Source organism: Telmatherina bonti, assembly GCF_933228915.1.
Source record: "Telmatherina bonti genome assembly, chromosome: 16".
Lineage (NCBI taxonomy): Eukaryota > Metazoa > Chordata > Actinopteri > Atheriniformes > Telmatherinidae > Telmatherina > Telmatherina bonti.
The window spans coordinates 16624390-16649275 of record NC_136614.1 but is presented as its reverse complement, the minus strand read 5'-3'; the positions used below and the strand labels follow the sequence as shown (position 1 = coordinate 16649275).

The 24886-nt window shown below is 37.7% G+C and overlaps 1 protein-coding gene across 2 annotated transcripts in view; it reads left to right on the top strand.

Annotated features, from left to right (window-relative positions):
- Positions 1-23887, top strand: part of rngtt (RNA guanylyltransferase and 5'-phosphatase) — a 97258-nt gene extending 73371 nt beyond the window's left edge. For both annotated transcript variants that reach the window (XM_079255351.1, XM_079255352.1), the window contains exons 14-16: positions 6927-6993; positions 20417-20540; positions 22678-23887. In XM_079255351.1, the coding sequence (XP_079111477.1) occupies positions 6927-6993; positions 20417-20540; positions 22678-22844 (358 nt within the window). In that variant the 3' untranslated portion in view covers positions 22845-23887. The remainder of the gene's footprint in view (positions 1-6926; positions 6994-20416; positions 20541-22677) is intronic.
- The last annotated feature ends 999 nt before the right edge of the window (positions 23888-24886 follow it).

Here is a 24886-nt window from a genome sequence, read left to right as displayed (position 1 = left end):
TCAATACTTTTGGTTTTGTTGTAAGTTGTTGAGAAATTATTTCTAAACATAAACCTGTCCAAACGGTCCTGGACTGAGGGTTTTACCAACCTTTTAGGAACAATCCAGAGGAAAATAATTCAATATAAATGATGAGAAAAAAATAAAAATTGAACATGAATTAAGTTTAGTAAATATTTGGATTAATCTTTCATATTTGTGTAGAGGAAGGAAAGGTCTTTTTGACATCTGAAAGGAAAAAGCCGCTTTATAATCTGTCTTTGTTCTCACTTCCCAGAGGGAACAACGCTGGAGTCCTTTAAAATATACCTTGCTGTCTTTTGGAGTCAGAAAGTTTAAATGTCTCTTTTGAGTAGAAGTTTAATGTCGATGACCCGTCTCCCTGGACTCGCCACCCGCTGCAGGCCTTTTCTATTCTCTGCAGCGCAGCTGGTCGTCCACACTGTGCAGCAATAGGTCAGGAGGCTCTGTTTTGCACACTGACAGAAGTACCCTCTGTCATCATCAGCAGGTGATGAAGGAGGTGGGCATGCTTTAGCTTCCTGAGCAAGTAAAACGTCTGTTGTGACTCTCCCTCATGGTGGGAGATGTGTATGGACCAGGTGAGGTCAGTCTGGATGTTTATGTCAAAGAATGGAAAGCTCTGCACCCTGGTGCTGCGATTTCCTGAAATCTAAACTCATTTCTTCTGGTTTATGTACATTTATGAGAGAACCATTTATTAAATACGAAACCTCCTCACTGTAAGCTGACTGATTATTTTCCTATAGATGTCTTAGTAACCTGCCTGGAAAAAGATTGCTCAATTTCTGAACCAGCTTGTTGGAAATAACTGGCCAGTTGATCTAAAATTAATAAACAACATGTTTCCCTGATCCAGCTAAGGCAGTGTGACTGCGTCCTCTTTTGGTGCATTTGCTTGAGTTGCAAACTAATGTTGGTCAACGTCAGCACGGGTGCAGGCTTAATGCAAGTCTCTCAGAACATTAAGTAACTATGGTGGTTAGATCCATCAAACCATTTCTAGAGATCCTGCCTGCTGTCAAGATGTTCACTTTAAACAGAGATTTTCTGCTGAGCCATTTATAAGCTTTAATTGGCTTGTTTTTGTTCCTTTTCCAAGGCAGGATTGGTTACGAGTTGAAAGATTTTAGATGTCAGTCACACCTTGGAGCATCAAACAAACACAACGGACTCTGCAGAATGAACGTGGACATGTTTGATTAAAGCAGCTTCCAGTTGCCACAGGGGGCATACACTTCTTATAGGTTCTTGTTTTCGATGTCGGCTAATATGCATTTGAGATTTTTTTAAATATCCAGAATATTAAAAAATAGCACACTTTTTCAACATTTAAAATATTTTCCTGCCAAACAAATTGATGCAGTATTGTATCTGTTTATAGGTACGAGTACAAGTATATCTGGGGCAAATGTCACAGACCAGATACCAGAAGTTCTAACCCTGCCATCTGAATGTTGCAGCTGAAATGTAGCCTCATCAGACAAACAGCATGACTTGTAGCCTCAGTTTGCTGTTCTTAGCTGACAGGAAGGGTACTTGGTGTGGTCTTTTGCTGCAGTAGCCCATCTGCTTTAGGGTTGGGAGTGTTCAGAGATGGTATTCTACATACCTTGGTTGCAACCAGTGGTTATTTGAGCGACTGTTTCCTGTGTGATATCTCCAAACAATCTACCCATTCTCCTCTAACTTCTGACATCAACAGGCCACTATCATCCAGACAGCTGGATGCTTAGAGGATATTTTCTCTTTTGTGGCTCCTTCTCTGTAAGCCATAGAGGTGGTTATGTATCAGCAGTTTCTGAAAGACTCAGACCAACAACCATCCCATGTTCAAAGTCACTTAAATCCCCTTTCCTCCTATTTTGATGTTCATTTTGAACTTCTGCAAGTCATCTATACCAGTGGAACCTCGAGATAACATAAGTTGGTGTTTACGACCCCCATGCTTATGCTGGTCAGACGCCCCTCCATCCTGCAACCCAGCCAGCTCCAGTTATAAACAAGTGAGTGGATGCATGTGTTTGTGAGGAGGAGAGTGTGGTTGATGTGAAGCAGCAAAGCATGGCGACTGGATGAAAAAGATGGCTGCTGATTTTAACAGTAAATGTAAAGTACTGTAAATGTAAAAATGTTTTTGCTACCCGGGGATACTCTCAAAACATTCAGGGCTGAGGCTGCGTGAAAGTGGTCTGGCGATGCCACCGTCACAAACCATGAGTGTGGCGATAAATCAACAAGCTCCTCCTCCTGTGACTGATAGGTTATCTACTTGTTCAAATCTTGATTACTACAACGGACTGAAGAAAAATGTTTTATTTGTTGACCCTTATAAAATCTTGCGAAACCCACTTATGGATCAGGACCCCATTATTAGGAATGAATGATCTTGACTGTATCTATATCCATAAATGATGGCATATGATCTATATGCATAACAAACATTTAAAAAGCAATAAACAAAATACGTTCAAAAGTTGTGTGTGAGCAAAAGTGCATATGTGTACAGAAAAAAGGGCTTTTTTTCCTGCCTCAAATACAAAAGTAACAGGTGATTAAATTTCTGCTCGAGTAGATGGAAAAGCTCACCACAGATCAATAATATTTGCGGTGAATGGGGCAGAAAAGTAAGTAATCAAAATGTCAGCGGGTATTGCCTCAATCCTTCAAATCTTTTGACATTATTTCAGTATTTGTCCAACTTAAATTTACTTTCTTCATAGCCTTCGCTAAAAGTTTTGTTTTTTTTTCTCCAGAGTTCCAGGAAAAGACCATGTTCACAAGAAAACCTGTAGTTTACAATGAAATGTTTCTCTAAAAACTAACTTGTCTGCTTTTAACCACATGCTGGATCCACAGAAAACATCTCCTCTGAGATTTAAATCAATGTTTGATCTATAAGACAGAAAAATTATTTGTAGTCAAGAATGTTTAGTTTGTTGTAATCCCAGAACAATACCAGCTCAAGCTTGTATATGTGTGATAAAGTGATGATTGAATGCTGTATTGATATTTGGCTGCGTTTTGATTGTGTTTTACTGAAACACTTTCTGATTTTCAACTTGAATTTCTTGCTAATCTGTCTTGTCATGGTCTTTTGTTTTCTTAGAGCTTATTTCCCTCCAGCTGTTAGGAAAATTAATGTTCCAGTGTGATTTAGGAGGGCAGGACTCCAGTCAAACATAACCCTTAAGCATTTAGGATGTGAGTAGAACATCAACTTGGTGTTAGAGAGCTTGTAAACATCAACAAGAGACTTTGTTCCTTTGGCTTTCTTATTTATGGACATTCATCCGTTTCTCCCTCTGCTCCATTGCCTCTGGGGAAGTATCATTGACTTACTTCCAGAGTAGCTGTCACACTCAGGGTAATTTTCTTCTTTCAGTCCTGTAGTTTACTCAGTCTGACGTATTAGTAGAACCAGTGATGAGAATGGACTTGGCTTGGCACTGGTCAGTATACATCAAAGTATGGCTATTTGGATTCCTTAATGTCTACTGCTGCTTCCTTCCTCCTGCTGCTCACTATCATTACGCAGGAGGGGGTGAAAGTGGCTGGGAGGATTGGTGTCCAATTTCAGCTCCGATTGAGATCTCTGAATAAGCTCGATCAGACTGCTCATAGCCACGCTGCTGTTTAGTTGTCAGTGTAACTCTGTAGCCCCTCTTATTTCTGGGCTAAAAATGTTAAACTCATACAAAATCCATGCCAGCACTTGTATACTTAGTCACTCTGCTAACAAAGTTCCTAAAATAACTGAGGGGGGTGATTTTGGTGGAGGAAGGGAAGTGAACAATGTGTGATTAAGATATCTGTTGGGGGGCCTCAACACAGTGAGGTGTAGAAATATTTGGACTCTTACACGCTTGTTAGGACACAGTATCACCACTTATTACCTGAATTGATTCGACTCACAGCCTGATTTGATTAGATTTGATTAATTGTCTATTCATTTACAGAAATCTATGTAACAGCATCCATTTTTCTTTAATATTAAACATTCTAAGATAAATTTATGTATAAAAACTGAGTCCATGTACATTAAGGGGAAAGTCTGATAATAATTTACCAGTCCATTGTCAGATATTTTTCAGAGGACATATGTGCGTGGTGATGTCACTTCCTTTTGTTTTCAAAACATTTGGTGTTTGTTGAACATAACCTCTCCGTAGGCTGTCAGATCAGCCTGCGGGCAAAACGAGTGAATTGAGACTCTGCCGCATTAAGCCCCGCCTCCCGCCACTGCACTACATCGGGAGCGCGCATCACAACTGCTTTCGCCATCATTGTAACATCTCATAAACAGAAGGATTAGGCTAATATGAACTTAATAAAACAAACAAACTACAATGTCAACACATAGAATACAGCTCTACATGTTGGAACCTGAATCAGACCCTGAAAACAAAGTGGAAAACAGCAACAAATGCAGCAGGATGTCTCTTTTTGGTAAACTCACCAGCCATCGTTGGAAATAACTTTATCCGACGTTTTCCACCCGCCTGATGTATTTGTACATGCCCTTGTTAACCAGTAGAAGGTAACCAATCACCGAACCTTATCCCCCGGGACGTCACAAGGATTTCCAAGTAGAAAAAACTCTCTAAAATGACGCGTTTTTCGTCGCCATGGAAACTGAACGGAGAGCGTGCTGGAACTCAAACTCAAACATGCGTTAAGTTGATAAAAAACAGTGCCGTTCACATGTCTGATGAGGATTCAACACTTTAACACTGTAGAAAGCTCAGAAAACTCCAAATACCATAATAGCACCCCTTTAATATTCTCCCTGTGAACCAGGGAAAACTTTTGGCATAAATGTGTCACAGCTGTTTATATTAATCCACCAAAAATCCTCTAACCTTTATATTTAGGAAGTTTATGATAGTTTTCCAGGCTAACATTTAACATTTTTGTCTTTGGTTATCCAGAAAAAACATCATTTACAAGTGCTGAATTAAACATCTGAATTTGGCGTCATCTCAATGAGAGAAGCTGATTTTGGGCCAAAGCAACGGGCAACTTTTCATTTTGTATTTATATATCCAGATCTTTCTGTGTCCCAAGTCACACAAGTAGGCCCACTGCTGTCACCAAAATAGATATAATAAAATAAAGAAAAGTTTGATCTCAGAGTTTTATGATATGATGAGGATATTGGGTTGATTCAATTTAAATTTAATATATATACAGTATTTTTTTAATCCACCTCTAATGATTGTTGCAAAAAGCAAGTTTTAACTGTGTATATTGCAGTGTTCACTGCTTTTCTTGATGAAAATAACTTGGATATTCCTTCAACACTCTTCCAGTTAATTACTGAACAGTCTTAAAAAATATTCTCAGCATTATATCATTGAGTAGGTAACCTGTCAAAATAGCAAGAGATGCAATTATTGACCTTTTTTTTGTATTTGAAGTCAAACTTAATTGTTCTATGTGAGCTTGCACAGACCCCTAACTCATCATCTTCTATTATTGTAATTCTATTGTAATATTTTAATGGGATGAGATAATATACTCGCACACAGCATAAGAGGAGAAGGCAGACAGATGACGACCATAAAGCCACCAGAGCAGCCAGTCTTTATTAAACGATGGAAACGTGCGGCTGTTGTGTGCGTGGTAAAACACCCCTGTCCCCCACTGGGGCACGCCCATGAGTTGTTGAATTCAAAATTCTTCTTATTGTCAAATCCATCCATAGAACCAGACAGCTTATCTTCAGTGAATTGATGTGTTCATGTCTTTTTTACTTTTTAAGAGTTAATCAATGTTTCTGTGTTCAAATGGCTTAAACTTAAGCAGCTGGGTATTCGTCGATGCATACATTCATGGTGAGAAGCACGGTCCAATCAGTTGTCTGGATTTATTAGAATGTGAGCAGACACTATGTCCCTGTACACTACAGATTTCATCCACCTGCTTCTGCGTTGTGACACATCATCAATAGCAGCTGTTGACTCCGTGTTAGTGGAAGCCATGCATACTCATGCCATCACACTGTCCATGTGTTTTATAGAGGCATGGCCATTTCCTACATTTTCTTTAATTTTTTTATTTTTTTAAATGTTTCCTGCAACCATCTGTAATGCTTTTAATGTTTTTGTGTAAAGCACTTTGAATAGTCTTGTACATAAAATGTACAATACAAAAAAACTTGCCTTTGTAGGAATTACTCTTTTTCTTGTGTGAGGTCTTCTTTTCATGGGATACTGGAGGGTTCTTCAGGGGATTTTCCTTTACAAGGCAGGACTCCTGCAATTATCCATGTCCTGTATTGTTGTGTGGGTTTATTTTTTGTTTCTTTGTTTTTTTGCTTGTTTCTGTATGAGAATCCACCACAATGCAATCCACACTTTTCAAGTTGACACACTCTCTCTCTCCTATATTTTTGTTTTGCTTGTGGTCTGTTTCACTTCCACTGAGAGCCTTTTGACCACATATTTGGTATCAGAGCAACATCTTCCAAACACTAGTAGCTAACCAACTGCAGACTTTTTGTCTTGTTAATTGGTTAAAAAGAACTAAGAAATAACCCACAACTATACCTGACATGCACTTATATTAGAGAGAAAAGTATGCACTGAAGCCATACATATTAGGTTCTCCACATTCTTATAACATTTCATGTCTAAATATGAGCTGGGTGTTTTCCAGAAGTGCTATAGTCTTGATGTAGAAATAGTCCTCCTGTAGCTTACTCTGTAGGTTGAGAAACATATCAAGCTGTGCAGGGAGACAGAAGGGCTCCGAGAGGTGTAATCTCACAGCTTCGCCGTTCTGTTACTACCCAGTAAGTGGAAGTGGAGTAGTGCATTCTTTGCACCGTTGTTAACACTCACAGACTCTCACGGTGAGATCCTGTGCTGAGGATGTTAAGCTCAATCTATTTGTCTTTCCAGGCTGCTACCACAGACTGTCGGCTTGCTGTACGTTGGCAACTATGACAGGCCCTTTGCGAAGATGAAGGTGAGAAAATAAATGTGTTGTTTTGTCAAATTCATCTATGTGCCGACAAGCCAAAGACACCCCCACCCCACCGTACACCTCCAGCTTTCTTTCTAGAGCAAAGATGGAAGTGTCGTGAATCAAAGGTTTACATATTTCATCCTAATTGTCATCATCAAATCTACATTTCCTTTTTTTTTTTTTTTTTTTTTTAAATCAAAATCAGCTCCTCATTTCACTTCAGAGATTCAATGTGTATCAACAAACAAGCTGGTGTCCATAATCAGAGCATTTACACACTCTCACACACACACACACACACACACACACACACACACACACACACACGCATAAAGAAATAGTGGTGATGAAAATAAAGATTTTCTTGTCCTATCATTGCTCCCATCTTTTATTCTTTTTTCTCCAAAAGTAAAATCATCTATGTGAATGCTCCCAGCATGATGCTGTGTGAAATTTCAGAACCCAGTTGGTTTTTCTTTCTTTCTTTTCTATTCAGTGATTCAGTGAGTGAATTACACCTGTTGTTTATAGACAACTCACATCGTTGAATTTTTCATTTTGGAATACAGAGTTGGGTTTTACTTTGCTACCCCACCCAGTTAACACATTGACGTACGAATACACTGGTATTTACAAGATTATTGTCATTTTTATCTGTAACAAAAGCAGTTAAGTGCAAATTTTGTAATAACTGACATAATACTTTGTAATATGTTTACTGTAAAATCAAATTATAACACAATACTAATTTATCAGGCAACAGTTTTTCTAGATTCCTCTGTGCTTTTCTTGGTCTCACTTCATTTCATATTGAATTTAATGAATAATGGCTTGTCCATTTGTCACTTTTATTTGCGTGTATCTCCAAGCAGTAATTCTGTGTAAAAATAAACTAAAACCCTAGTTTTTATGATTTTTTGTTTCTTTGCAAGAAACATACAGTAAAACAACATACAAATATCCCTGGGTGTCAATGCATGCATGTTGTTATAAGAACCAAGTTGGAAGTCATAGGATTGTGATTAACTTTCGTGATAAATGCTTTTTTTCATTCTTTTTATATTATTGTTGACCCAGTAGTGACATTAGTTTGCAGTTTTGATCCAGAAATGTGAAAAGTTGGCAACATTTATGAATAATCTTACCTGTTTTTTTTGGGTTTTTTTCAATATTTGTTTTAAAATTGGCCGTGTTTCTGCTTCAGTGATCTCAACATGTTTGCAGTTAAACCAGTCGCTGTCAGTATACTGGAGAGATCCTAAAATTTCTCAACACATTTAAGTCAAGATTCTTTAGTCAAACTACTTCAATGGATGTGAACATAACAGTTCAAGCTAGGAAAATAATCAGTACCAGCTACTTTAGCTGTCACATTTCCTCGTGAATAATTACATAGTTCCACATAATTGAAAATGAGTCAGTTTTTTTTTTTAACATCAGATCTCCATGTAGGCAAATATTGGGATGTTTACAATTATGTTGTCTTTAACATAGTAGACTATTACATTTTCAGAACACAAATTTTGTGTTGCACAGATTTTGTTGCTGTTTGGATCTGCAGAACTTTAGGCTGCTCTTATACTGGCTTGGATACACAACCATCTTTTTTTTTTTTTTTTTTTTTTTTTTTTTTTAATAACTTATTTTACTTCACTAACACATGCACACACACACTCACTTGTGTTAACATACAATGTTTTTCACACATTAGACCCAATGTGAGGAATATACTTGTGTGAATCAGGCCTTCAATTGAGGCTATTTAAACCTTATAGAGGGAATCTGGACAGATGCAAAGCAAAACATTGCAATATGTACAAACAGACAATATAATATATGCAAAACAAAACAGTTTAGTACTAAACTCACTCCTAGGGACAATTTGGAGTAACCAGTAAACCTAATATGCATGTTTTTGGACAGTGGGAGGAAGCCAGAGTATCACTAGAGAACACATGCATACACAGGGAGAACATGCAAACTCCACACAGAAAGGCCACTGTTTGATTGATTGATTAATTGATTGATTGATTGATTGATAGATAGATAGAGTTACATTGCACAGAAATCAGTCTGCAAGGTTCAGCACATAGGGATTTATCAAATGCAAACCAGAAAGTGCAACTCCTCTATTAGACACTTGATCTAGAAGCTAGATCCCTGCAGACAGCCAAGTCTCTATCCTGTAGCTGAATTGCAACAGGCAAATATTAAGTGTGTAAGTCATGCATGATTATTGGCATGATGGTTGATGTCATGTAAGATGAGAACCTTAGCTGCTTGTCATAGAAAGTGTCCTCAGGTTGTCTTTCTCAGCTATCCCTCGTCTCTGTCCTAATTCATTCTGGCTTGGAAAGTCTCAAATAGAGTCCTCGTATCTTGTTTCAGTCTATGGATCTTCTAAGTGTTTTTTCTGAATTCACAGTTGTTCAAGTTGGTTTTTTAAACAATGTAAACAGTCCATGAAATTTTAATTTGGCTAATATACAGGACGATTAAATCATTGCTTAGGAACTATTCATTTTTAATATTTTTTAATAAATCTTTATTTAACCAACAAATGAAAGTAACAGTACATTAACTCCAAATTAGGTCCATTTTTTTAAGACAATTGATCCGTCAGTGTAATAATGACTTAGTTGTATCTTTTTTTAATGTATCTGTTATGTAATGTTGGATCGTAACATCTACTACATACTCTAGTGTGAAGATAAATTTGACAATTATTTATTGTATATTTTCCAGGTGTATTCAAAATTTTGCAGTGAGATTACATCATCTTTTAACTTTCAGCTTGACAGACTCAGTCAAATGCTCTCTATAAAAACCACCTCCTCATGTGTATTACTGTATGATTCAGATAAAGCAGTCTGAGGCAGAGAAGTGGTTGAGAAGCATTATAATTTTATATTTGTTCTACTTTAATGTGATTTCCGTAATACCCTTGTATTTTTTTGGACATTTCTTATTTCAGTTAAATGACTTGTGGTATGCGTAGGCTTCTAACAGTCATGGTACAGAAGCACAGTAAATGAGTGTTTCCGCTCCCTCTGGTATTGTCACCGTGCGACCAGATTCCCATGTTTAAGCCCTGGGCTCTGTAACTGAACACAGTGTATTTTCTGTTTGCTGCTTAGTCTCTAAGCGGAGACGGAGCCGAAGCTGCAGCCCTGGGGTCATTTTCTGTCGGTTTTGATGTCGCTATTTTTGTCGTAGAATGTGCATTACAGTCCATCCAAGTGTGAATATGTAAAGAAAATTAATTATATTCCAGAAGGGGACATGATGGCTGGTGGTTCAGGCCAGAGCACTGTTCCTGATAAATCTGACACCTCTGCACAGTAAGTGTGTGAGTTTGCAGTGCGCCACCAGACAGCCGTTTTGACGTTCTTTGCCTTGCTTATGGGCATGCCACTTATTCTGATGTGCAGATTAGATTAAATTTGAGGCTCATCCAGTTGGCAGCTCACCAAAATGCAATTGGCTGCTGGTGCAGGAAATCAGCCCGACATTGCAATTTGAAAGATGTTGTAATCTTCACGAAAACCTGTTTTATTGCCTCAATTCTTCCAATTTGGCTCACTGTTGTCGTAATTTCTGTTGGATCCTAAAGGGACGGAATTTTGGGAAGGAGCTTTCACTTTGTCAGCTTAGCTTTTTAATATAAATACAGTCCTGGAAAACCTGCATCTGACTGCATTTCTATAAAATCCAAGTGTTTTTATGACAAGCAAAGGGATAGATATGACGTGGAAGCTAAGGGTACAGAACATTAACCCATATTTTTGTCACTTTTTTCCCCCCTCTTTTTTTCTTTTAGCCATGCTGTAAACATCTGCTTTGGCTGTAGTAGTGTTTTGTTTTGCTTTGTGTTTTTTCTTCTTTTTCTGATTTTATTTTATTTTTTCTCCTTGCACTGCATCATATCAAGCAGAATGGTGGTCTGGTTCTCATGTTGTGTGGAACAACTTCAATTTGCCAAGGGTGTCTCAATGGATATGAAGGAAATAAAGCTTGAATGAATTGCTTGAATTCAATGCTTGAGTATTGTTATTTATTTTGTCTATCAATAAGTAACGTGTGTGTGTGCTGAAGCTGACAAGTGGAAACAAAGAAAGCATGGAGTTAAGAAAAAAAAAAAATGAGACAAAGATACACCAGATAGAGAGCAGAAGCAACAACAGTACAGCTGAAACAGAACAGCCAAACAAACAGCTGCTTCACCCAACAGAAAACATCCTGCAGCCTCTGTAGGAAAACAAAGCTGACAATCATTGGGAGCACCAATGAGGAGTCGTGCGGTTTTTCTGTTACATCGAATCAAGTCAAACTTTATTTATAAAGCTGTTTTCCTGCCAAAGGCAGCACAAAGTTTTTTACATAATAAAAACAATTTATTTTCTTTTCTGTTCTCTTTCTGACGCTTTTCTATCCTTTCCGGTCAGGTCCAGCAGCATAAACTCTGTAATACAAACAATTATCCAAAACAAATAGAAAAATAAAATAAGAATCAAGAAATACAAGGGGATCATTACATCTATAAAAGTTCCCCTTGGCAAAATAAATTTGCTCAGCAGAACACAGCATCCAGAACATCAGTCTGCTTGCTTAAATGCTGGACAAGACAAAAAAAAATTAATACCGGTAAATTAAAAAAAAAAAAAAAAATTATACATCTCAAAAAATAACAACTCTCCACACACCATAGTGATCAACATACTAATTTAAAAACACACTCATTATCTCTCACACATCCACATACAGAGCACAACCCCCCCCCCCTTTCTGCACAAACATGAACTCTCTAATTCTTAGTTTTTATCTCTTAGTATAAAAACATTAAAAGTCATAAAATTGGCATTGTTGCTGTATTGAGAATATTTTGGGCTGAATCAGGTTGTGATAGAAGCACTAAAGGGTTAAGATACCTTTTAGAGGTTAGGTAAGGAACTGAAGGTAAAAACTTGCTGATCTATTCATAAATCTTACACGTTATGTCTGTTGTGAAAAATGGGTCTCATCGTTGACAGGCTTGAGGAGTAGAAATATTTCAATTCTGTATCCTGCCTAAAAGAGATATTCATGCATATGGTAAATGCAGTCTTAGTGAATACTTTAGAAGGCAACTGTCACAAGTGTATTTTATTTGCATGCACGGCCAGTCAAAAGTTTAAACATACTTTCCCATTTAATCAAATGGCTGAAACTCTTACAACACTTATGTGCAGCTTATCCTAACCAAAGGTCTTATTGTTATGAATGACTGAAACCACTTGCAAGTGTGTACCAAACTTTTAAATATAAATAAAAATGATTAAATTTTGAATTATTCTAATCTTATCCTAAATTCCTCTCTATAATATATTGAAAATTTAAGAGACGTTTTTAGTCCTTAAAGAAACTAAAAGTTGTCAAAGTTTGGAAGAAGTATTGGCTATTGATTCCTTCTTTAGTTTATTCTCACCCCTCAGGGAAGTGGTCTCCTTTTGTGGAGCTATAAGTGGCCTGTGCATTTAGCTCATTAATCTTAAATAATCTGAATGGCGCCTGGCAGGTGTAGTCACCAACAAGGGGGGGATAAGAGCAGCTCTCCGGCGAAGACTGGCAGCTTTGATAAAGCTGTGACGGCTTAGCAGCGTGCACTTCCCCTTGTTTCCATCTCTAACTTTTATGTAACTCCCTAATGCAATGCTCTGTTCAGGTTTTGCTTTTTTGACTAAGATGTGGGATTAAAAACCATGAATAATGTCAGGGATAATTTAAAGTGTTTCCATTAAGAAACACTGAGCCACGCTGGCCTTCAGAACAACCTCACATTTAGAAGTTTGTAAAGTTAAAATGCATCTTTGTGGGTTGTGTTGGCGAGTCTTGTGCCGTGTTTACTTGCCAGGCTTGACAACATGCCGTACACCTGCTCTCTCCTCATTTCACTCTCACACTATTACCTTGTTTTTCTCCTCTTGTCTCTGATGCTGCAGTTAATCTGAATGTGTGGGATAATGATGAGCATTCTACATACTCACCAGGGACCTTATCATATAACAAGGAGTCCAATTTGTTCACCGACTTGGCAGACAAAGACCTGCTATAGTCTATGTAGTTGGATAGATGCAGCCATAGCCATTTCTGAGACCTGGCTGCACCCGGATCAGACATTTTCTGTTGACCTGGATGGATATGAGATGTTTTCTACACATAGAAAACACAAAAGGGGAGGTAGGGTTGCTTTATATATATATATCGATAAAATGTTCAAAAGTAAAAAAGTGGAAAACTTGTCATTAACTATTGATAACGTCATGGAACGTATCACAGTTAAAATGGAAAAAGAAAACTCAAAAGATCTAATGAGAAACTGTGTATATAGAGCCACTGGGACTTGTATTGATACTTTCAAAAAAGTGATAATAGGTATGTGTGGAAAAATAATTGACAATATATAGTTATTTTTCTGTGGGGATTTTAATATTTTAATAATCCACAGGAACTAAAACCCATTGATGATTTCATAAACTCAATGTATAGCTTAAGTTTGTACCCAACAATCACAAGACCAACTCGTATAACAACAAAAAGTGCCACATTGATTGATAATATTTTTAATAATATAGTAGATCAGAGGGTGAATTGTGGATTAATTTATTATCCCAGTGATCATCTTCTGGTATTTGCATTAATGCAAATCAGTAACAAAATGAATGCTCTGCCAAGATACAAAAATAAGACAGATGAGAGAACAATCAATACAGACATTTAAAAACGAACTAAAGCACTTTAATTGGAGTAAGGTATATGTGGATGATGTAGATGAAGCCTACCATGCTTTTATAACTTTTTCAAAGCTTGTTTTGTTTGTTGTAACCAATATTTGTTCTTTTTAAGTTTTTTTTTTTTTTTAGTTTGAAATAAACTCTAAATGAAATGAATAGAACAACAGATCTCAGTCAAATACTTCAAAACTTTACAATCAACTCTGTTTCTGTTTTTTTTTTTTATAGCTGTAGAAGGAGCTGATATTAATGTTCAGAGAACTGCTGTATTCTGTCTGATGGTGTATATTAAAGTTACAACATGTTTTGGATACTGCTTATATGTAATAGTATTCCCTCTCAGGACACTTTTTTTTCATATTCATAAGTCTGCATCTTATCTCCTTTCCCCACTTTGTTTCATCTAGGTTTTTATTATTGAAATGGACCCAAGTTGCTGCAGCGTCGCAGACCTGCAGGTTGTCTCTGATTAAGCTAAGGATGAAACAAAGGAAGGGTCATCCAGAGAGAGCAGAACATAAAATCTATAAAAGGAAATCACAATCTTTGAATGTGTATTCACCTGTGCCGTCATCACTTCAGTGTAATATACTGTAGCATCAAGTGCTAATGCAACATTCCTCGTGGATTAAAGGTATTTGATAAAGAAGCAGGTTGACTGTACTGTGCATGGGCTGGAAAATAGAGTGAGCTTTGACCTCGGTTTCTGCATGCCTAGATGATGGAGAAAGCTAAATGTGTTTTCTTCGAGGTTTTTCTGAGAAGAGAGTTACATCTTTTTACTCTTGGCATTCTGCCTTCAAAGTTAAATGCTGCAATGCCAACATTTTCCTGGAAAAGATGCCAAAAGCAGTCTTCTTCCCTCTAAACACACTAAAAAAAAAACCAACATACAAAAATCTTAAGACCTTGTGCGGTGTGCTTAAATTCAGTTTGCTCTTCATGAAATATAGATGCCCTCTCCAGATGTTCAAAATACCCCCACCACAGACAGATCCATCGTGAATGAATGAGATGTTCAGCTGCAGATTCCTCCTGCAGTTTTCTCGAACATGAAGGGAAGTATTCACTCTTTCTATGCTAAACTACCAAATCTCGGACTTCCCTACTTTCTAGATCCTCATTGTGTTTCCAAGTTGAATTTAAGGTGCTATCCTTGCTGCTTCTGAATAACAATTTATAGGAGTTGATCATCAACATCAGCTGGAGGGTCCCTGAGACATCTACACATCTGTAATACTACTGAGGTTTACTCGTTTTTTCACTTCTATTCTCATGCAGTTACTCATCAGACGTGACTTAACTAGTCCTTAGAATAAGTGAGATGCTATCTTCTGGGTTCGACGAAGGTCACATGGTTTACTTTTAGGAGAAGATAACTATTAAAGGTAAACTTACTGTAAGTTGAGTGTAACAGACAGTGTATCTTGGTTCTGACACTTTCATAATAATCCCACATGTCTCAGCTTTTATTTGAGACCGAGTTATGCCTGTAGAGCTTCTGGTTGTTAAGACATTTTGGATATGTTGTTGTGGACAGAGGAAACAAAAGAAAGATCTTGTTAAGAAGAGTTTAAGTAGCAGAGTAAAGATGCACAACGCATTTCTGACCTTAAAACTCTGTGTTCTGGACGCAGTGACATCTATCATGTGTATTTCTGGAGCTGCTGCTGCCCAGCAGCATCCCAGCCGCACGATGCAACTTTTTCATCCGGGACAATGAGTGACGACGTAGCAGAGTTTCGCTTCACTCTAGAAAATGCACTGGCTGTTTTTAACACGCAACGTTGCTGATTTAGTCAAGAATTACAAGAAAATTAAAAGAAAGAAAGAGAAAAAACAAGAGTCACTGTATGATCGTCTTTTGCTGGCTGGAAAGAGCTAACAAGACAGGTAGGATGCAAGATGGGCACCGAGTTACCCGCCGGTAAGGGGGGCGCGCGCGCGACGGGAAAAATGGGAAAAGTTCTGTATTGTGTCTTCAAGGGTTATTAGATAGTTTAAGGTGATGCCATAGCCAAGCAAGTATTAGCTGAAAAAACGCCATCATATTAACAATTCACAGCAGAACAAGAATGTTTGCTGCTTCAGTCTGATCTGAACTTCAAACAGCGGCTCATACAAAGCAGTTTAACTCGGTACTGTCTCCTTGCTATATATAGGCAATATTTAAAGATATAATCTTAGAAGAAAATGTTGCCGATTCAATTAAATAATGAATGTCTGAGGATTCCCAGAAGGAAGCATTATGTTTCTAGGACATTAACATTTTTACAGTAACAGAAAAAAAACTCTAATCGAGTATATCAGATGACACACAAGCACTGCTTATATGGTGGAACTGGATCTATTAACACATGCTATGTAGGGATAATTAATACTTTCACGGAACAGACTCCAGGAGTTAAAAACCATCACTCACAAGCATTTTTTTCTTTCAATCTTTCAACATCTTTTCAATTTTTTGTGGCCTTGTCTGCTCAGTTTATCAGTACAAATCAAAATTCCTATTTTTTCATGGACTTTGTCTGCTTTCTTTATTTCTACAAATCAAACTTCCAACATGGTACAAAGTGAATCTTAAAAACAGCTTAAGTTAAAGTTTGTTATGACATTGACCTCCCCTTCAAATTGCATTTTGTTTGAATTATCTCTTCTGCTCTGTAGTGGTGCAACGCTGGCTGGTCGAGAGTTTGTGTGTGTCTAGTAACTGGCGGCACACGTGTTCTGCCATGATGAGACAGATTTGCATAGATTAAGCACCAAGTGGTGATGGAAAATGGCAGCCAACATGTCACCCCTCACCAGCAGGAACAGATCCAGCCTGTAGCTGCGCGTCCTGCTTGCTGGAGCTGCCCTTCACAGTTTTCTGGCAGTTTGCGCCGCAGAGCTTTAAGAAAGCTTTGAGATTCTGTTGCCGCTTTAGATCATCTGCCGTTTGGAAGAAATGTCTCGCTCATACAGTAAGCCTGTCATCAAACTGAGATTAAATAATAGAAATGTAACCGTAATTACACGGTGAAACTGGGATTTATGAAGCTTTAAATATGACTTCTCCAGTCTCCCTCTTTGGTATGTGTTCTTCCTCTCCATTTCCGCCTTCCTTCCTCACACACTGTCTTGCTTCCTGTGCGAATTCAACCCCCACTGCGAGCCCAGATGCACCACACTCCAGGATCACATAAGCTCTTTCTTTGTAGTGTCTTGCCAAGCGTTGATGCTTTCCTGGCAGCATTCGCTTTCAGGCTTTGGCAGGTGGTCACATGTTCACTCTGAACCCCAGAGGTCAACATCTTTACAGTTTTCTAACCTCAGTGAGAAGTCGCGGAGGAGCACTTTACAATTACTCCTATCATCATTTTGCTTGTTATGACAGCCTAGTTCAGCTGCACTTTTTTTTTTTAAAATTTTTGCCTTCCATGTTCCCAGCAGCTCAGGGATTTGCATTTTCCAAGTCTCAAAAATCCTCTCAGTGAGACACAGTCCCTGGACAAATAAACAACAGATGCTCAAATGTCTTCTTTGACTCATACTTGATCTTCAGTATTGTGTGCCACTTTCATACACTTGTGCAGTGTTACAGTGTGCAGCACAGATTTTTGTTTTCAAAGCAGAGTGTGATGTAATAAGTCAGTGATCCTGTGTAGTTCAGTAGGTGGAGCGAGACCTCTTACACTGCTTTGTTGAGAGATGCTTCAAAGAGATTCGTGGACTGTCATTGTAATAACATTTGTACGTGCTAATGTTTAAATCTAAATCCTTTGGAAGCTCTGCAACCAGAGAGAAGAAAGAGTTTCATTCAGATAATTAGAAATATTGGTCCTGTAATGGACTGGCGACCTGTCCCAGGTGTGCATTGTGTCCCACCCAGTGTTTGCTGGGATCGGCTCCAGGTTCCTGCAACCCGGAATTTAACCATATAAGAAAATGAATGAATGAATCGACAAATAATTAAACATGTTGTATAAGTTGAATGATTTCCCTCCGTCATTCTTCAGAGGAGTTTTAGAGAAAATGTCAATTACAAAAGTCCGGCTGCAGTACTCGGTGTTTGTTGATGGCGACAGTGTTGGTGCGGTAATTTACTTTGAAGCAAGATTGCTTTCACTGTTCGTTCTTCAGTTTTATTAAAGAAAAATGTTATCCGCACCACACAGGGCGACGTGAGTGTGACAGCAGCATCAGAATCAAGCCTTCTCTGCAGTAATCTGGTGGCAACTCAACGTGTCAGTGTTGTGTTTAAATGAGCAGCCTGCTGCGTCTTTCTAACATGTTGTGACTGCATTCCTGAGTCTGTTTCCAGTCAAATTTACATATCGTCTTCGACATGCCACAAGTCTTAATGGCTGCAGTTATGTTAACATCAGATAATTTAGCTTATAGTCAGCTGCTTAAATGAATCAGACATGTTTCTTTTGTCTAATTATAGCAGTTATGTCCAAATTTTTCACATCCTTTTTTTTTTTTTTTTTCTTTATTTAGCTGAAGTCCTTTGTTGGTTTTTCACATTTACTGTTAATAAGGAAGTGAGACAAACATCTACATGGGTGGAGAAGCGCAGAGGTCATACAAGGGAACTGCTTTTTGGCTCACACCGCCCACTGGAACATAAACTGGCCTTCAAAACCGTAACCACTGGGCAGATAATGTTCCTATGAAGCAGGAGGAAAAATGTAAGGGTCAAAATTACATCAAGGAAACCCTGTAAACCTGTACATATCCTAACTGGGCTTTCATTAAATCAGCTAAAAATATGGAAAAACAAGGACTGTGGCAGATATCTTTCCGTTGGATGCAGAAAGAGTTGAGGATTACTCAGCATTTAAAAGGTTCAAAATGAGAGAGAAAAAAATGTATTCAAATTAGCCAAATTGCACATATCAAATGCGTTACAATCGTAGTACATCTTTCTGTTATCTACATACAACTTATCTGATCAGTTTATCTCACATTCATGGAAACATGCCACCTGGAATCTCTGATCTGATTGATGAAGATTTGTGTCCATGTAAACGAAGCTACTGGCTCGACCAACAGGTTGGTCAGGTGCGTCACTGACAGCCTGTCGTCTTTTACGACTTCTTCACATTTGAACTGTGAGAGATGAAAAGTTGTCATGAACCAAGTAGTAGAAGTCCAGTCACCTTTATTCAAGCTCTCGCAGCAAAACCTCATGCTTATGAATAAAGAGTATATTATGTTATGGGCAGCACGGTGGTGTGTTTGGGTCCAGCTTCCTTCCACCCAAAAGGCATGCATGTAAGCTCGACCACTGTGGTTTTTTTTTATCACTTATCACGTGTATGTCGCTTTGGATGAAAGCATCTGCCAAATGATTTTTGAGTAGAATAGAAAAACTTTTTAGTCAGTCTGGACTTACAAAGTTTGGCATAAACTGCATCTTGTGATATATAAATGTAAATTCTCCTGAACTTGTAGAAATGTAGCCTGTTACACTGCTTCTTTTCACCAGTGGTGTGTTTTGTTGAACAATAGCCTGGTGTGCTCACCAGTCATGTAAATTTAATGGCATGTTGTGAGAAAACCGTGTCCATGAGGATTTTCTCCACTTAAAAAACCATCAGGTTCTAACAAATCGCAGCTATCGCATATGTGCCATGACACTTCCAAGTCACTTCCTCGGGCGTGTTTTAGAATAAAATGTTGAGGAACGTTAATAAGAACAAAACTGATGTAATACAGTAAAAGCGGGCAAATTCAACCATTGATGTTGCATATCTGGTGTGTGTGTGTGTGTGTGTGTGTGTGTGTGTGTGTGTGTGTGTGTGTGTGTGTGTATAGGTCATAATACAGTATAATGATTTTAGCTTGTGACTCGCACACTTACACTAACAAATTAGTGAGTACCCTGACAGACGGGTCAATAGAGCTGACATTCTGTGACTTCCTCCATTTTAAGCCTTTTTGGAAGTGATTCACTTTAAGGAAAGTGAATCAAATAGAATTGCATACCTTTGTTAGATTAGGTGAATAGGCATAATTATGTTTATGTACAGTAATTATAAGTAAGTAAGTATATATATATATATATATATATACATACATATATATATATATATATATATATATATATATATATATATATATATATATATATATTTGTAATATAAATTTTAAGAAAAGGAAGAAAAAAAATATTGATACACATTCTTGGTAAGAACTCATTTTATTTCAAGTGTTATCCATTAAACTCCAAATGTGAACATCCAAATGAACGTCATGTTTGCTGTTTTAGCTTTTGAAATGTGCTAATTTTGCTGTGTCTGTTCCACATTTCCTTACAGTTTATGGAACAAAATAAAATGGCATGATGAAAAATGAATTAAACACAAACTAATCTACCCTGCACTTATTTATTGTTTTAAGTTTGGCTGTGGCTGATCTGTTTCCTTTATGTATCTGTTCTTTGGTTTTACCACCACATTTCCTAAAGTTTAAAAAATGGTGAATTTATTGCCACAATAAAAACATATTATTTCAGATTTGGAAGCTTTCTAATTGTTGCTTTTTCCATCTAACTGAGGATAAATGTATTTTAAACTGCATCTTGTCAGTGGGTCAAACTACCTCGCTGCTTTTTCCATTTCTTTGTTTCCTCCTATTAAAGGTTTATCTTCCATGTCTTTGTATAGGCGACCAAAGAGCTGAAACAATACAACAACAAGATCATTGAGTGCACCTTCGCCAACAACAGCTGGGTGTTCATGAGACAGAGGGTGGACAAGAGCTTCCCCAACTCCTATGACACAGCCATGGGTGAGACTTTGTTCCTCCTTCCTGCTGCCATTATTTATTAATATCTCGCTGTTTCCTCTATCTGTGTCTGTATCAGAGCGGAAAACGACCAGTCAGCCAGCGATTTATGGGTTACTTTATCTGTATTTTTCATCAGCATCTTGTCTAAGTTAGAATTCTGTGTTATGAGATTGTGTTTGTGTGTGTATGTGCGTGTGTGAAGGAGCAGATGTTCTGTTGTGTAAGAGCACACACACAAACAGTCTGGCCTTGTACTCGATGCCCAGTACAAATTGTTTTCATCGCGTCCTCTCTTTAAGTAGAGAAGCTGACATTTTGCTACAAATACATTTTTTGGGGGCCTGTTTTAACTAATTCTACCGATGTGAAAAACAAGAAAACTTCATCAATGTTTTTGTTCCAGTAATGGAACTTCGGCTGATAATTGCGTCCAGTAATGCGGTGCATGACCACTGCTGAAAACCCCAGTTATTAGTGGGCTTTTCAAAGACCTTTCTTGTGTTGCTGGCTGCACCAGAGCAGGACTAAACTCTTTTCTTAGTGTGCAGCATTAGTATACATTCAATTTGCACCCTGTGCAGATGGTTGTTTAGTGTCATGAAGATGCTATGAAGCATAACCCAAAATAAAAATTGAACAAACTTGGATATAAAGACCAGCAAGCTGATCCTTTTAACCTCTTGCTGGAGAATGAGTTTCCTAATAGCAGCAGCCCAAGTGTGAGGGCAGTAGAGAGGATGAAAGATGGCACAGACATGTCAGACAGCCTATTAAGTCAAGGGCTTTAGATAACCATTAATCCAGGCTGAGTTATTTGTCTCAGAGACCTGTCTGTCTGACCACATTGATCAAAAACCAAATATCTTTATCCAGACACCCGCACTGGAAGGTAATGCGAAGAACCAGCTACATGTAGGCTGTGTGTTAAAGATAGATGTAGCCTCTCCAACATCACTCACTAGCTTCTATTTTGAAGCTTCAAGTTCAAAGTGTAGCCATCATTATGTGGAGTTTTTGAAGACTGAGGTGACATGAAACGGGGAGAAGTGGTTTGGAGTTTCCAGCTCCTTTCTCGCTTAAATGAAGCAGTCTGTCGGCGACATGAAAAAGGTGTAAATGTCAAATAAAGATAGATTTTTATTTATTTATTTATTTTTTGGGCAGAACAAATTTCTGTAGCTTTTTAAACACACGATAAATAAAAGCTTATTCCTTCCATATACTTGATCCATATAAATGTACTAAAAGTGACTAGTTTTATTTTTTGTGTCATTTCTGTTACAGGCATGAAAGTGGATGCATTATTGTAACTCGCATTGTTGCATCATCTTACAGAATTAAACTTTTTAAATGATTGGAGCTAAGAAGTTGTTGCATAATATAAAAAAAAATTGTAAAAGAAATTGGAAATCAGTTTAATTTCACACTTCATTTGAGGCAAAAACGCTGTTGATTTCTCTGTCAGACATCCTGCTAAAATTGCTCCACCAGTTTGTGAGGAAACAAATGAAAAAACAATGAATAATAGAAAACACATGCAATCATATTTATCTGGCACTCCAGCAAATTTACTCATTGTAGTATTTAATCGAAGTGTTGACATCATAGTGCTGTACAAAATAAAAGTAAAAAAACTGAAGCAATAATAAGAAGTGAAAGCAGGAGAAAAAAAAACATCTTAAAGAATGAAATGCATTGGTTGAAGATGATCAAGATGAGGGTTCTCCTGTGCAGAAATGGGGCCCAGATGGCTTTGTCTAAGATCTCAACAGATAGTATTTCATTTCTCCACAAGCAGATAACCTTTTGTTTCATTTAGCAACTTCAAATAATGATTGTGGTGTTGGTGTGGCTCATGAACGGTGCTGTGATGTAGAATGAGATATTTCCAGCACTGTCGCAGAGGTTAAAACCCAGCTTAGTTTTCCATCCCTGATGTGAATCGTTTCCAAGTTTTGACACTCCTTAGATTATATATAGTTTGATAAGAATGAAAGATATTTTGTTCTTTGGTATAAAAGGGTCCGCCGTGTGTTTTTGTCAAAAAGAAACATTAATTTAGTGTTGCTGGAAAAGCCTGTCAGCATCTCTGTCATAACTTCCTTCCTCCTTTGTATGTTTGTTTTTCTCCCCCCAGCTGTGTGTAAAAGCATCCAGGAACCTGTCACTAAGGAAATCCTTTTGAAGTATGTGGACCGCTGTGTTCAGGGAGTCCAAGCCCAGAACCGGAAACAGCCACCCGACCCAGACTCTGAGTTAATGCCCCCTCCCCCTCCAAAAAGACCTAACCGGGCCATCCCGTAGCCCACAGCTGGCCCCTTTGGACTCCCCACAGTCACGATGTTCATCCACATCACCAGCCACAACCCGCCCATCTCCCAGAACAGAGGACAAACCTTTCAAAGCGTTCCTACAACAGAAAATCTGCTTTATCAGCCTGTACATGTAAGGACTTAAAGATGTGACTGCCTCAATGTGATTCATTTCCCTTGTAGACTTCTTTGTAGCTTTAATTGCTTGTGTTCTTATTAAATGCTAAACTTAATGCTTAGGCTGTTTGTTTTCCGCTTTTTCTTTTCTTCTTTTCCTATTTATTTTTTTAAAAGCATGAGCTAATTGATCTTTATCAGCCAGGCCATTGTTATGGCTACTGAAACACCTGACAGACCTTGTTTACTTTTTGTCAACTAGTTCCTTAATTTGATTTGAATGAAGAGTAAACATCATCCAAGCTCCATCTGCCGTCTTCATGCGTTTAGTTTTTTATCATCAAAGATCTCTGTGAGTTTTCCCACAAAGCTGCATATATTTGAAGTTCCGGTCCGATTGTCAGTGTAATGTGTTCAACATGCAACGCTGAGCGAAGGATTTCCAGATGTCTTTGAATCTACTATCACCACTCAGATCAGGATTAGATCTCAGCGCTCTGCCTACACCCATCTGTGTGGACTAAAGGCCACATGGGTGGGCGGGGAGATGACGGCATGATCAGTCTCTACTAACGCACAACCGAAAGTTAAAGCTGTCATGGACTTCATTTGAATAATGAATTTGGGTTCAGATCTGGATTATGTGAGCTTATTTTTTTTTATCTGTCAGGTTTTATCTGCCATTTTAGCTGTTGATTGACGACTTTAACAAGCTATGTCATTAGCCATACTCATCCAGTGTCAGTGAGCCTGTTTCCATGACCATCAAAGTCTGATAACTGGGAGTAATCAGATAATTATAACAATCTGATCTGATGCATCTACATGCAGGTTACAAAGGTATCTTTCTGTTATCTTCAAGCCCCTGTTTTTTTGTTAAACATGGCTGCGCCCAGAGACTTAGTTAGCTGCTAATGTGGACGCGGGTGGGCTGCAAAATAGAATAAATGTGATGCTTTACTACTTTTATACTCCAGTGCAGTTTTTTTTGTTTTGCACATGCACAGATAGACAGATAGATAGATAGATAATTCAAGGTGTTTAACAGTTCCTCAAACATTAAATAATGATTAATAGATTAAATTAAAGATTAATATAAAACAGTGTAATTGCTGCTGGAATAAAGGACCTCCTGAACTTCACAGTCCTGCATCAAAAAGAGCTCAGTCTCTCTTTAATGGGTCTACATTCACAAAATATTGAGGAGAAATCCAGTCCCTGAAGGTAGTTTCTTATTTCTCAGATCATGGCAGTTATCAGATAAAAACCATCAGATTATGCTGTCCACATGACTACTTGAATTATCTTGTAACTCCAGAAATCAAGTTATGATAAAATGTTTGGTGTGCATTTGTTACATGGCGTAATCTAAATCTTTAGAAAACTGGCAGTAAGTTGTGGCAGGCACAAACAGAGGCAAAGGTAATAATCATTGCTTTTGTCACACGGCCCTCAAAATATTCTGCCTTTGTATTTTTTTTAGGGGGGGGAGTCAGATCGAAAAATCAGGATTTTTACCTTCACAATTTAAAAATCGATTTTTTTTTTTTTAAATCTTTTTTTTTTTTTTTTTTTTTTTTTTTTAAATAAATAGAAATAATCCATTATAAAAATTTTGTCATTTTTATATTTTTTATTGATCTTTTTACTTGTCTTATTGGGCATTATAGCAGCAAATGATTGTCTGGCTGCTGTGTTGTTTTTTCCGAGTTGAAATCAAGAAAAATGATGAGCACGTTTTATACTTTTTTTTTTGTTTTGTTTTTAATTTACTAAAAATCTGCAATACTAAAGAATTGTGAGGATCGCAATTTAAATTGAATTGGCACACAAACAATTGGAATTGAATCGAATCGGGACAAAAGCATATCATCACAGCCCCTAATATTTTTTAGGAGTTTTCATACACTGACCCGT